Source organism: Rhinolophus hipposideros (assembly GCF_964194185.1).
Source record: "Rhinolophus hipposideros genome assembly, chromosome: 17".
Classification (NCBI taxonomy): Eukaryota; Metazoa; Chordata; class Mammalia; order Chiroptera; family Rhinolophidae; genus Rhinolophus; species Rhinolophus hipposideros.
Window position 1 is genome coordinate 46,170,799 of NC_138063.1, and position 13,377 is coordinate 46,184,175.

The 13,377-nt window shown below is 36.5% G+C and overlaps 1 protein-coding gene across 16 annotated transcripts in view; it reads right to left on the bottom strand.

Moving 5' to 3' along the window:
- Positions 1–13,377, bottom strand: part of DLGAP1 (DLG associated protein 1) — a gene marked incomplete at its 5' end in the record, with an annotated part of 855,165 nt that overhangs the window by 247,603 nt on the left and 594,185 nt on the right. For 2 of the 16 annotated variants that reach the window (XM_081077969.1, XM_081077982.1), the window contains one exon: positions 12,108–12,225. The exons of 13 other annotated variants lie outside the window; for them this stretch is intronic. In XM_081077969.1, the coding sequence (XP_080934095.1) occupies positions 12,108–12,158 (51 nt within the window). Of the gene's footprint in view, positions 1–12,107; positions 12,226–13,377 lie in introns of those variants that run through there. One more of the 16 variants, XM_081077973.1, reaches the window with a different exon arrangement.

Here is a 13,377-nt window from a genome sequence, read left to right on the forward strand (position 1 = left end):
ATGGAATAGAATTGAGAACCCAGAAATAAAACCACATAAATATGGACAGATAATTTTTGACAAAGAAGCTAAAAACATACAATGGAGGAAAGACAGCCTCTTTAATAAATGGTGCTGGGAGAACTGGATAGCCACGTGCAAGAGAAAGAAACTGGACTGTTATCTGTCGCCATGTGCAAAAATTAATTCAAAATGGATCAAAGACTTAAGCATAAGACCTGACACAATAAACTGCATAGAAGAAAACGTAGGTACTAAACTTATGGACCTTGGGTTCAAAGAGCATTTTATGAATTTGACTCCAAAGGCAAGGGAAGTAAAAGCTAAAATAAACAAATGAAACTATATGAAACTTAAAAGCTTCTGCACAGCAAAAGAAACCATCGACAAAATAAAGAGGCAACCAACTGAATGGGAGAAGATTTTTGCAAACAGTTCCTCCGATAAGGGGCTAATATCCAAAATATACAAGGAACTCATGAAACTCAACAACAAAAAAACAAACAACCCAATTGAAAAATGGGCAGACGACCTGAAGAGACATTTCTCCAAAGAGGACATCCAAACAGCAAATAGACATATGAAAAAATGCTCAACATCACTAATCATCAGAGAAATGCAAATAAAAACCACAATGAGATATCACCTCACCCCAATCAGAATGGCTATTATCAACAAGACAAATAGTAACAAGTGTTGGAGAGGCTGTAGAGAAAAAGGAACCCTCATACACTGTTGTTGGGAATACAGACTGGTGCAGCCGTTATGGAAGGCAGTGTGGAGGTTCCTCAAAAAATTACGAATAAAATTACCGTATGATGCAGCAATCCCTCTCCTGGGTATCTACCCAAAAAATCTGAAAACATTTATCCATAAAGACACGTGTGCTCCAATGTTCGTTGCAGCTTTGTTTACGGTGGCCAAGACATGGAAACAACCAAAATGTCCTTTGATAGACGAATGGATAAAGAAGTTGTGGTATATATACACAATGGAATACTATTCGGCAGTAAGAAAAGATGATATAGGAACATTTGTGACAACATGGATGGATCTTGAGAGTATAATGCTAAGTGAAATAAGTCAGACAGAAAAAGCAGAGAACCATATGTTTTCACTGATATGTGGTATATAAACCAAAAACAAGAAAAGAATAAGACAAACAAATGAGAAACAAAAAGTCATAGACACAGACAATAGTTTAATGGTTACCAGAGAGTAAAGGGGGTGGGGGGAGGGAGATGAGGGTAAGGGGATCAAATATATGGTGATGGAAGGAGAACTGACTCTGGGTGGTGAACACACAATGGGATTTATGGATGATGTAATACAGAATTGTACACCTGAAATCTATGTAAATTTACTAACAAATGTCACCCCAATAAGTTAAAAAAAATAAAAAAAAAAATAAAGGGGCTATGGCAGTCCAAAAAAAAAAAGGTAAAGACCCATATGGTTTCACTGACGTGTGGTTTATAAAACTGAAAACAACAAAAGAAGAATACAAACAAATGAAGAAACTAAACTCATAGACATAGACAATAGTTTACTGGTTACCTGTTAATGTGGGAGGAGGGAGAGAGGGGGGTTGTAGATGAGGGTAAAGGAGATCAAATATATGGTGATGGAAGGAGAACTGATTGGGTGGTGAACACACCATGTGAGATATAGATGATGTATTACAGAATTGTACACCTGAAATCTACATAACTCTACCAACAATTGTCACCCCCATAAACTTTAATTAAAAAAATGAATGTGGTGGGTCTACATGTACTAACATGGAAAGATGACCAATATATACTATAAATTAAAAGGGCCAAGTTCTGGACAGTATTTACAGTATGATACCAGTTTGTTACAAAAGAAAATGTGCTTATATATGTGTATATACTTATATGAACACACATATATACATATATATTTTGTGTATGAAAATGTGCACCAGAAGGAAAATTTTAAAAAGATAACAGTGGTGGTTATCTTTAGACAGTAGCAATGGGGAGACTAGGAGGCAGGGAGTTTTTTCTTTTATCTCTATACCATTGTGTACTACTTGTATGTTTTTTTCAGAATTAAGGTATATATCTTGTATTAAAAAATAAATATTGTGGAGAAGCCCCAAATGTATTTTTAAAAAATTTTATTGGGGAATATTGGGGAACTGTATTTCTCCAGGGCCCATCAGTTCCAAGTCGTTGTCCTTCAATCTAGTCGCGGAGGGCGAAGCTAAGCTCCAAGTCCAGTCGAATTGTACTGGAAACCTTGTGGAAACCTCGCACTCTAACCAACTGAGCCATCCGGCTGCCTCACAAATTCATTTTTAATTAAAAACACGATATCTGTGGAGAGACTGCAAACCTACAGCCAGTATAGGTCTGTCGGTGTTGAATTCGTGTGTAAAATTTGTGTTGTTTTTACATGATCTCAATCTATAGAGACTACTCCATCACGTGCAAAGAAAACCTAAGGAAGAATTTATAAATGGAAATTAATGAATGTTCGGTAGGAAAATTACAAATTAGAATGTTTAACTATTATTAAAGTGTATATTTTGTTTTTCTATTTTTTTCAGCTTGGGCTAGAATTTTACATTCAAAGTTAAGAAAATATACATGTAACTGAATGCAAAACCCATATGTTCTGTGTCAGTCAGCACCATTTATTTTCAATGTGATAAAATAGCTTATTTAAACTTTGAATTTTCCCATTGGGTTTAGACGATTCAGCTGTTTATCCAGCAGCTCTCTGATTAAAAATAGATAGGATGACATTTGTGGGTGCTTTAAAAAAAAAAAGAACTTTGGAAAATGAAGCATAATTCTAAAGCCACATTTGCCATTTATATTATGTAAGAAAGGCAAGTTTTATGTTATGAGGACTTCATATAAATTATTCTCCTTTCTAACATATAACCTATAACTCATTTGGAACCAATCACAATCATTGGATGTATAAAGACATCCTACCTGAGTTTTACTTTTTGGTGATCGTAATTAACTTAAAGGAAAACTAAACATGATTAGAAAGAGTTTCTGGTAATTGCATATGGGGAGTTTTTCTTCTTTCACCCTTCTAATTATGTACTGTCCCCATCATTCTTTTGTCAACTATTTGTTGAGTGCCTCCTATCTGGCAGGCACTGTGGTTACAACTATAAATATAAAGATGATTTTGAGTATATTTTACTTGACTTTATAGACTTAGTTAACAATGTTTATGCCAACCTGCCAAAAATAAGTGGGTAATATTAGCCTTAAACCATACGATTTCACTGAGTCTAGGATGAGGATTGAAATAGGTTGAGCTGAAAATACATTGTCACCCCAAATTTCAAACCGAGTAGATATACAAGAGAACTATAGTCATTTAAAGTATGAAATGTTAAAATCAGTGTTCCAATCTTGGTAGTATTGCTGATGGCAAAGGATTATGACACTAGGAGGAAATGAAACCAAACCAAATGCATTACTTTTCCACCCAGAAAAATACACCTATCTTAGAATCCTACTGATTTTATTTTATTAAAAAAATATGTTAGGAGGAAATTACATTTATTGGCTAATATGAAAGAGGAAATCAGGTATTTGTAAGGGCAAAGGTGTATGTCATCACTATGCAACATTTTTATGCTCAGTTCTTCTAGAAGTTTTCTCTGAGTACTCATAAAAGATAATGGGATTCGATTCTCTTTCTTCCTTCGTCAGGCATTCTCCTGACCCTGAATGCCGTTACATGGACTGCAGGTGAATGGTATTTGCCCACTGAGGAATTGTGTTTCTTTGCCCCTCCCGTTATGTGACTTGAATACCTGACTTGCTCCATTTTGGGTTTGCCTCCTGCTCCTGCTCTAAGGTAGTCTGCTGACCTGAAGCCGTGGCAGTAGGTGGTCAGGTTAAGAGGGAGAAAGTGTTCTCAACCACTCATTCTTCCAGCTCCCTTCAGAATCTACCTCTCAGTGGTGGCCTAAGTGGCCCTCCTACTGGACACATTGTTTTATCACTATTGTATTTTCCTTTTCTTAGGTTCTCTAAATGCTTTCAATGGTCTGCATCCTAGAACAGGGAGTTTGTGTTTCATTTTGACTAGCACCCTATAGTTCTGAGTACCCGGTAGCCTTCTGTAAAAGTGATGAATACCAATGATGAACAATGGAGCAGGCTCTCGGGGCCCTGGGGTTGGCTACAAGAGAACTCAGAATAAGGGACAAAGTAAGTCAATTTCTAACACAAAAGCAAGATTTAGCCTCTCATTAGATTCAACTGCTACATGTGAAAAACTGTGCTATTAAAATGGCACGGGGATTTTGTGGGGGGCCCACATGTGTGGACTAGGCTTTCAAGATGTGTTTTCCATCTTCTTTTCAGTTGTGGTGTCATGATGTGTTACATCATGAAATCCAAACATATGCTATTTTCTTTCTCTTCCTTTCATGTTTAAACTTTAGAGTACTTATTTCCTTTCTATAAAAATGAAGCATTTAGACATAAGGTGACATTTAAGTATATTCCCTCTCATGACTCCTTTCAGCTCTGTTTGTATGTGATTTTTCAACTCAGGTATGAATACACTAATTTTGTCAAAATGGACATTATTAATCTTATAGTGCATGCAAATGTATTGTCTTTATAAACAAACTTTCAAAAAATACCTCAAATTTTAAAATATTAGACATAATTTACAATTGAGAGGGCAAAATAGCCCAGATTATCAAAGTCATGTGCAGGGATGAATGCAATAAACATTTTTTTCTCTCTCTAAATTCCACGGTAGTTTGGGAAATAGACAAAATTTTCAACCAGTATATTGATGACATCTAATTTTTTAGTGATTTTAAAATAATATAAATTGGGATAGAGCCACAGAGTTAAAACAATAGGGAGGAGAGAGCAAAAAAGCAGAAACTGTGTTAGAAAAATAGCCAGCCATCTGTGGTAAGACAGCTTCAGTGAGTCCATAGAAGAACTGAGTTTTTGTGTTTCAGCCCAGCAAAATTATTCTCCAATTACCAGCATAGAACTTGAATACAGAGTAATAAAAGCTGGTAAAATATAACTAGTCTACTTGACATAAGGAAATATTAAAATGATAGCTGTACTTTTTTTCAAGGCATTTTTATTAAAGGAATTTATCAATTTTAGTCACACTAATCAGGGTCTTTCAGTTGTAAAGAAATATTCCCCGTTGTTTATAAGCAAGTATGACTAGAAGTTCTCAGTAGTTGTAAAGCACAGTAACTGGGCATTCTTGACACACATAATTGTATGGCCAGCAATAACTGGCAGTGTGCCTTGCACCCATTGAAAGTGTTCAAATTGTACATGTTTGCTGCATGAGGGAAGTGTAGGATTTCACTTTCCCCCACAATTCCCCTATTTGGTAGTGAGCAGTCACCTTTTCTATTCACAGTAATGCATGGACTCTTAGAGCCAGATTGTTAACTATGTAACTCTAAATTTCTAAATACTTCTAATGGTTGTGGAATAAAGATAAAATAGTTTATAACTTGTTCCTGGGACTTGGATATCCTAAGTAGGCCTTTGAGTTGCTTTCTTGCTGTGGGTAGATGCTGTACGTAGATACTTAATCACTTGGTAATTTATTAGTGACGCATTTAATTCATATAAGATAATTTTATTTCACAGGTGAATGTGATGTGTTCCACTACTGCTCTTACTATTTATTTTTGTAATAAAATGATAATAGTAGCATCCATTTATGTATATTGCACTGAATGTGACAAATGTATCTTTTTTAAAAAAGCGATGGTTATTAGACAATTTTCCCTCAAATGTGCAATCCAATAGGTAAAAAAATCAACCTGTGGTTTTATTATACTTGAAAATAAATTAGTGTGCATTTAACATAGTATTTTGTTATTCTCCTTTTGCAGCCTGCCTTGGTAATAAAAAATTGTGTCATAAAAGAGATGGCAAATTAGATCTGGGGAAGAAGAAAACTTGTTCTTAAATTCTAGCTCTGATATTGAGTTGTAGTATGAACCGAGCAATAAATGATAAAGGAATTAATCCTTGTGCCATTTATGAAGCAGTTCCTTCTTTTGTAATTTCTTGCTTTTGAAAGAATAAGATAGAAGGACTTATTTTCTTTAGACATTGACCTGGGATTCATGAAGTTTATTTTTTTTATCCCATGAAAACTCTGCCCACAGGATGCAATCAATGAATCAATTCATCCATCTGTCTATTCATATTGATCAAGTGATTCCTATGTGCCAAGCACTGTGGGAGCGGAAGACACAAGTATCAATAGACTAGTATTTTCCCTAGGCAACAAGCATTGAAGTGTGGTTATAATCAACTGTGGAAAGTGCTAAAAAACACATGCTAGACAGTGCAGTTAGCATGGAAGTTGGTTCAAGGAGGTCATACTTGACCTGAGACTTGAATGACGGGCAAGACTTTGGCAGTGGGGCCCAGGGAGAAGAGGAGGATATTACAGGAGAGCAAATGGCATATGTGGGGGTATGGCCATATGAAAAGGCACAGGGCTTTCTGCAGGAAATACCAAATTACATACAATACATGGAGAGTTCAAATTAAACAAACTTCACTTCAGACAGAAGCCTCTCTGGGTACTGCTAGAAATAGATTAAATCAAAGGCACTCAGTCTCTTGCCAATGGTTTTAAGATTCTCCATCTTCTTTACTTGGTTTAAAGCACAACAGGATTTTTTCAAAATTCCATTTCTTGGATTGTTTTTTCTGTCAGTAATACGGCACTGAAAGTAATAGAAAATGCCTTTTTGTTTGTAGTTATCTTTTCTAAATAGACATTTCCTCCCTTCCTCAGTATGCCTCGTTGCCCAGGGAAATTCCCCAAACCAGCCTTTCTTCTGAACTGATCACTCTTTCCTAAACAGGGCATTCCACCATCTATTCAGCCACCCTTCACTGTCATATCCCACCCTCAACCACCATTGATCACCTCCCTTCTCCACAAGACCTCACTTCTGTTTATGTCTAAAATCCCCACACATAGCTTCGTACTCCGATCTTCTCCTATACTTTCTCTAACACACAGCACCGTGATACCCCCCAACCATGCATTCAGGTACATATTTAATACTTACAGGGATTCTCCACCCCACATGTCAGCCTTTGTTATAATCCCTTTCTTATATTATCAGCTCATTTGGACTCATCTTTTATGTCCCAAAATGTCACCACAGTATTAGTTTCCTATGGCTACTGTATCAAATGATCACAAACACAGTGGCTTAAAACAACTTACATTTACCCTCTCACAATTTGGGAAGACAGAAGTCCAAAATTAGTTCTCTGAGCTGAAACCAAGGTATTGGCAGGGTTGAGCTCTTTCTGGAAACTGTAGGGGAAAATTCATCTCCTTGCCTTTTCCACTGCCTAGAGCTGCATTCCTTGCCTTCCAGGCTCTAGGCCCTTTACTGCACCTTCAAAACCAATAGCATAGCCTCTTCAAATCTTTCTCTGCTGCCATGGTCACAGGGTCTTCTTCTGTGACCAAGTCTCCCTCTCCTTTCCTCTTATAAGGACACTTGTGATTATATTCAGTGCCTGCCCAGATAATCCAGGATAATGTCCCTATCGCAAGACTATTAACTTAATCATTTCTGCAAAGCCACAGTTGCCATATAAAGTAACATTGAGTGTTTCCTGGGATTAGGATGTGGCCACGTGCAGAGCTATTTTTCTATATAGTACTACCACCAATACTACCATTATGGTTAATAAAGTACCTGCTCTGTGCCAGGTATCATTTTATGAGGTAGGCACTATTATTATTTCTGTTTTACAGATGAAGAAATTGAGGCACAGAAAGGTTAATTGACTCGCTCAAGGTCACATAGATAAATGGTAGAAAAAGGATTCAAATCAAGATCCGTCAGCTCAAGAGACTTTGCTTCTCACAGAGTGCTGTACTGTCTCTCACATTTTGAGATGGTTCAATGTGTGTTCGTTTGGATTATAAGGACCCTAAACACTATCACGGTCAACACAGAATGGAATATTTCCCAGAAACTATACATGTGCCTTCTCTAGCTGTACTTCCAGATATTTCTTCCACAGAGCACTGCTAATTAAGCAGTTGGGTGGTAACAAGTAGCAATTTGCTTCCCCCATGAAAGAACAGTGGAAGCCCCCTAAGTAGTCTGACATCAGGCTACAGCTGATGAAAATTAGGGGGCTCACTGAGCTCAGGCAAAAGCACTGTGGAAAAAGTAATCATAGAGCAGGACCATAAAAAATATGTCTGTTGAAAAGGACAATGGAAACAGAAATTCGAGGCCCAGCTACTTTCACTGGGGAGAGAGCAAGAAAGGCAGGAAACTCCTGGAGGCATAGAGGCACTAGAAGAAAGCTTAAGAATAAAGAATACAGTACAAAGAAAGGTACTTTGAAATGAACAATAAGCAAAAAATATACTCAAGGCAGACCACTGGAGGTAAGAAAGCAAATGAACAGGTAGGCAGTGAAAAATCAAGGATTTTTCTGCAATCCACTTTTAACATTAATTTTTCTCTCTCATTCTAAGAAGGCAGTGGGCCGTGAGGAGAATAGAAAGAGATGGCCCCTGGAATCAGATAGACTGAGGGGTACATTCCTTAATAGCAGTGTCACTTAAGGCAACTTGAGCCTCAGTTGTCTCATTTACAAAATGAGAATAAGGGAATAAGAACAAGATTAAAGAATTTATATGAACTGCCTTAGCACAGTACTTTGTCGGAATGAGTAACATGAAGAATTGTTGCATTCAGTTTCTACAGTATCATCAAAATCAAAGGTAATAAAGCTTGTTAGGGAGTTCGAGTATTTATTCATGCATTCAGATAGACTACTTTGTGCTTGATCAATGTCACAACTGTGAATAAGAGACTGCGTATCTACCTCTATGGAACTGATAGGTTAGTGAAGTAGGTCATCTCATCTAAAATGAAAGAAGCATGATAAGGAAATAATGGATGATATGAGAATTACTGGTAGAGAGTATTGAACTCAAACTTGGCCACTCAGAAAGGGCTTCCTGGTGGAAGTGACATCTCTGACGAGACTAGAAGTTTGAAAAGGGATAACAAGGTTGAGAAGAGTTTAGGATGGGTAGATAGAAGAGACAAAAAGAGAAAGCAACTTATGCAAAACACAGCACCTGTGAGAAAGTAAAAAGTAGATCAGTATGGTTGAAATTCAGATTGGATGGGAGTGTTAAGAAACGAAGCTGTGAAGGAAAAAGGCCCCCACTTATTTCATACCCTGTAAATCATGTTCAAGAGTTGGGACTTTACGTTGAGTGTAGGAGCAACCATTGAAGGATTTATAAGCAGAAGACTTAGTGGTTCTATCTGTATTTTAGAGAGAACATTTAGGCTACGATATACAGTATAGACTGGAGTAAGAGAAAACTAGAGACAGAAAGACTACTTGGAGGTATTTAAACTAATCTAGGTGAGAAACCATAGAGATTTGACTAGGATAGTGGCAGAGGAAATGGGGAGAAGTGAATAGAAATACAATTCATAACACTTGCTGATTTTTCCACTCATTTATTCATTCATCCAACCAATTTTCATGAGTTTACTTTAGAGGTGTGAGAATGAGGTAGAGGGAAAAATATTAAGGGTTTGCCTGTATTTCTGGGTTGAAAAAATGGGTAGGTAGTGGTACCAGTTAAAAGGATATGAAGCAGGTTAAGGAGGTTTGTGGGGAAGATATGGAGCCCTGTTTTAGAGATAACAGATTTTGAGTAATGCCTTTATTTTTATAATGCAGATATCCTGCGTCCTCCAGCCTGTGAGCATAAATGAGGCAACATTAAAAATAATAACCAAGTGTAGTGATATTTTAGTCGTCGCTCATCTTTGCTCCTCTGCCACTAAATTCTGACTGTCCCCAAGAATGGGCTTCACGTGTATTTGAGAACAAATCTGCTTGTGGCCTTCTGCTTAGGCCTCCTTGCCATGGTACTAAAAACATCTTATGACGGTGGGACATCTGTAACAAAGCTGCTGCCTCGGTTAACACTGTCTTCAGTAGATAGACTGTGGTCTTTGGTGTGTGTGTGTGTGTGTGTGTGTGTGTAAGGTGGTGGTGCTGCTTTCTCTAGATTTTCTGCATTAATTAACTAACACTGAGAGTGAACATGTGAGCCTGTAAATAACACATGCCTCGCATTTGGCAATTTTACATCTCATCTTGAAGCATGAGTGGGTTGACCACTGTAGAAAAAGAAGCACGAAAAAGATGCTGGTCAGATAGCTTTGCATGTTTTCATCATCAGGTTGGTTTTAGCTAGCTATAATGGATAAAAAATCATGCTGGTATAAAAGCTTTCGTACTGTAAAAATGACAGAAATTAGAAGAAAACAACTTGGTGGTTATAAAAATTTGTTTTCTAGTTAGTTTCTTCCATCTTTAAAATGGATGCAGTCAGTGCAATCCATAAGTTCTGGACAAATGATACTGGGGAGAAGGGAAATGGGAAAAATATCAGCATTAAAGGAACAAAAGAGTCACAGGGCGGCCAAGGATGGTCTGGAGCAAAGAGGTGAGAGAAGGAAAGTGGGGAAAGAGGAATAGGAAATGAACATATGACAAATCCCAAACAAGCTACCACATCTGAGCTTGCATCAGAGTTCTACAAACAGAGAATAGCTGTAAATTTGAATATATTCTAAAACCTTGAAGTATGAATAGGTAACATATGTCTGTCTTCGTGTTCTTAAAAATGAACTGTGATATACTAAAATGAGACATTTCTACTTCTCATAGGTTTACTAAATTAGAGGCATTTCAAGAGAAATTCCTAAATTTTGTAGGTGAAACATGGATGATGTTTAAGTGGGACTAAGTCAGTAACGGTAGCTAAATACTTGTGCACAAACATCCTGTTTATACTTCTAGGAAAAACAGACACTGTGAACAGTTTAAAGGGGAGGAGTAATAAAAGTTCTTTCTTTTCTATAAAAGTCTGATTGTGATGTTTACAGATTTTTACACACACACACACACACACACACACACACACACAAATCTGGTGTCCACAGTCTATTTTCCACACATGAAAACAGAATGGGAAGATTAGACAGTAGGAATAGGAGAAACGTTTCCTTTCCAGTTCTCCAAAATTTCCCATATACTTTGGCTGTTTTTGAATAGACCTTCTGAAATATCTTTTGAGGTCACCTACTTTGAGAGAATAGAGTCTCGAATTTTCAGGTGACATGGCAGCGAGCCCAGAAAACATAAATCTTAATCATATTTTCATTTTTGTCATTCTTGTAGAAAAGAAAAAAAAATATAATTTCCTCCGCATCATGCTAAGCTTTTGCTAGTTTCAGGGATTTGTGCTCCGATCTGACTGAAATAAAAATCCCCATGTTAAAGATTGAGAAGCTGTGTCACAAAAAGCATAACCAAAGTAGCAATGAGTGTTTCGGAGATGGTTTTTAATTCCATGAACTTCAGTAGATAAACAAGTACATTTTCCACATGAACTGAAATCATTGCAGCTATGGTAAATAAGAAAGTAATAGCAAAATTCATATTACTGGTATGCTGCTATTTTAAAAATGTAATCTTACAAAATAAAACCCACCTAAACTGAAACTGTGGAATAATATTAGCAACTGAAAATAATACCTTCTTTAGCATAACATGTACTTAGAAATGAAATGACTCAGAAACCAACATGATGTATGTATTCTGCTTTCTTTAGGGCGTATTCAACATTAATTTATAATATATCATGCCAAATATATTCCATAAGGCATGCTTAAATAATTTTGTCTCTCTTTGCTACATCTAAATATTCTGCTGTTTAGCTAAATTCACTTTGCACCGAAGATGATAAAAAATTACTATACAGATGCCATTCTTACTCAAAAGCTTAATTTCTCCCTCAGCCCCTCTAGTACCATAAGCAACCTAATCAAAGGTAAAGGGTACATTGGGGGTACTCTTTATAAAACTGTTCATCCCAAATTCACAGACATCGTGAAACATGAAATTAAATCCAGCATGTTAAAAGAAAATTTATGGATCAGCACAGAAATCAAACACAAAGAGACTATTTATTTTCTTTTCCATAGCCAAGAATTGCCATTAGCTTACCTTATTAGCTGAAATGCCAAACAGAATGTCTTTATGGAAAATTAAGTTCATTATTCATCTCAGCTTTGATTTGGTATAGTGCAGCTGAGAGCATTTAGCTTCTCTCTATGATTTGCCGATGCAAAGTGGGTGAGTAAGGCAGTAAACACAGAACTTGGGAGGTGGGGAGTGGTTGGCCATCCCTCACAACTCTAGATTTGCAACTTTACATTTCATTCATATAAAGACACTTAATGAAATCAAACCTTATCACGGAGGAATAATACTTAAGTGAATACTTAGTGCAGATTTTTAAGCCCATGCAATTTTGCATCGCAATTGCAGGTATAGTGTCCTGGATTCTCACTATCCCTGCAAAATTACATTGCGATCTTTCATTATTTTGGTGGATTTTTTGGCTATTGATTCACTTTGCAGCATATTTAGGATAATGTATATTGTTAAGGAGAAATCCACATGGGGGAGTGATCTCGGCAATTTTCTAAAAAGAGAATACTGATTGTCTAGTGATGGAAAGACAGATGTATTATAATTTTGAAGATAGATATGCAGGCCCACAAAAATTGGATACAACATTCAGATTGAGACTTTTGGGCTCCAGGAGTAAAATAGCAATAGATATCTGTCCTCTGGACATCAAATTCTGTTTTAGAAAAAAAAGTCATATTCTTTAATAATTCATTAATTTTCTTCAAATGAATTAAACATGTTTTAGAAATCTTTGGGCAAACACTTTTTTCTTTCTTAAATAATGCCTTCCATAGAAAACATCCCAGAAAAATTAATAAAGTGTGTCTCATTTTCAGATGGGCAAAGGAACTGTTTCAGCTTCCTCTTCCTCCAGGTTTTACTTCATAAAACTTGAGCAGGCAGCATTTATTAAAATCCAGCTTTACCAAGCAAAATGTGCAACCACCACAGCAAGACCAGTATTAGATTATCAACAGATAAGGACAATGTGACTGAGTAAAACAATTTTAGCGTAAATATTTTTAAACCTTGCTCTTCTTTGTCAAATTGCAAAGCCAGACCCTAAAACTCTCCTCTCCTGAGTTAATAGGAATATGGCGGCCTCTAATAAGAAATGATAAAGACAAAGCAATAATTCATTTATTTGCCTTAAAATGTTAAACATAGAGTTACCATATGACTCAGCAGTTCCACTCTTAGGTATATATGCTAAAGAAATGAAAATATTTATTCACAGAAAAATTTATACACAAATGTTCATAGCATCATTATTCACAACAGCCAAAAAGTGGAAACAATC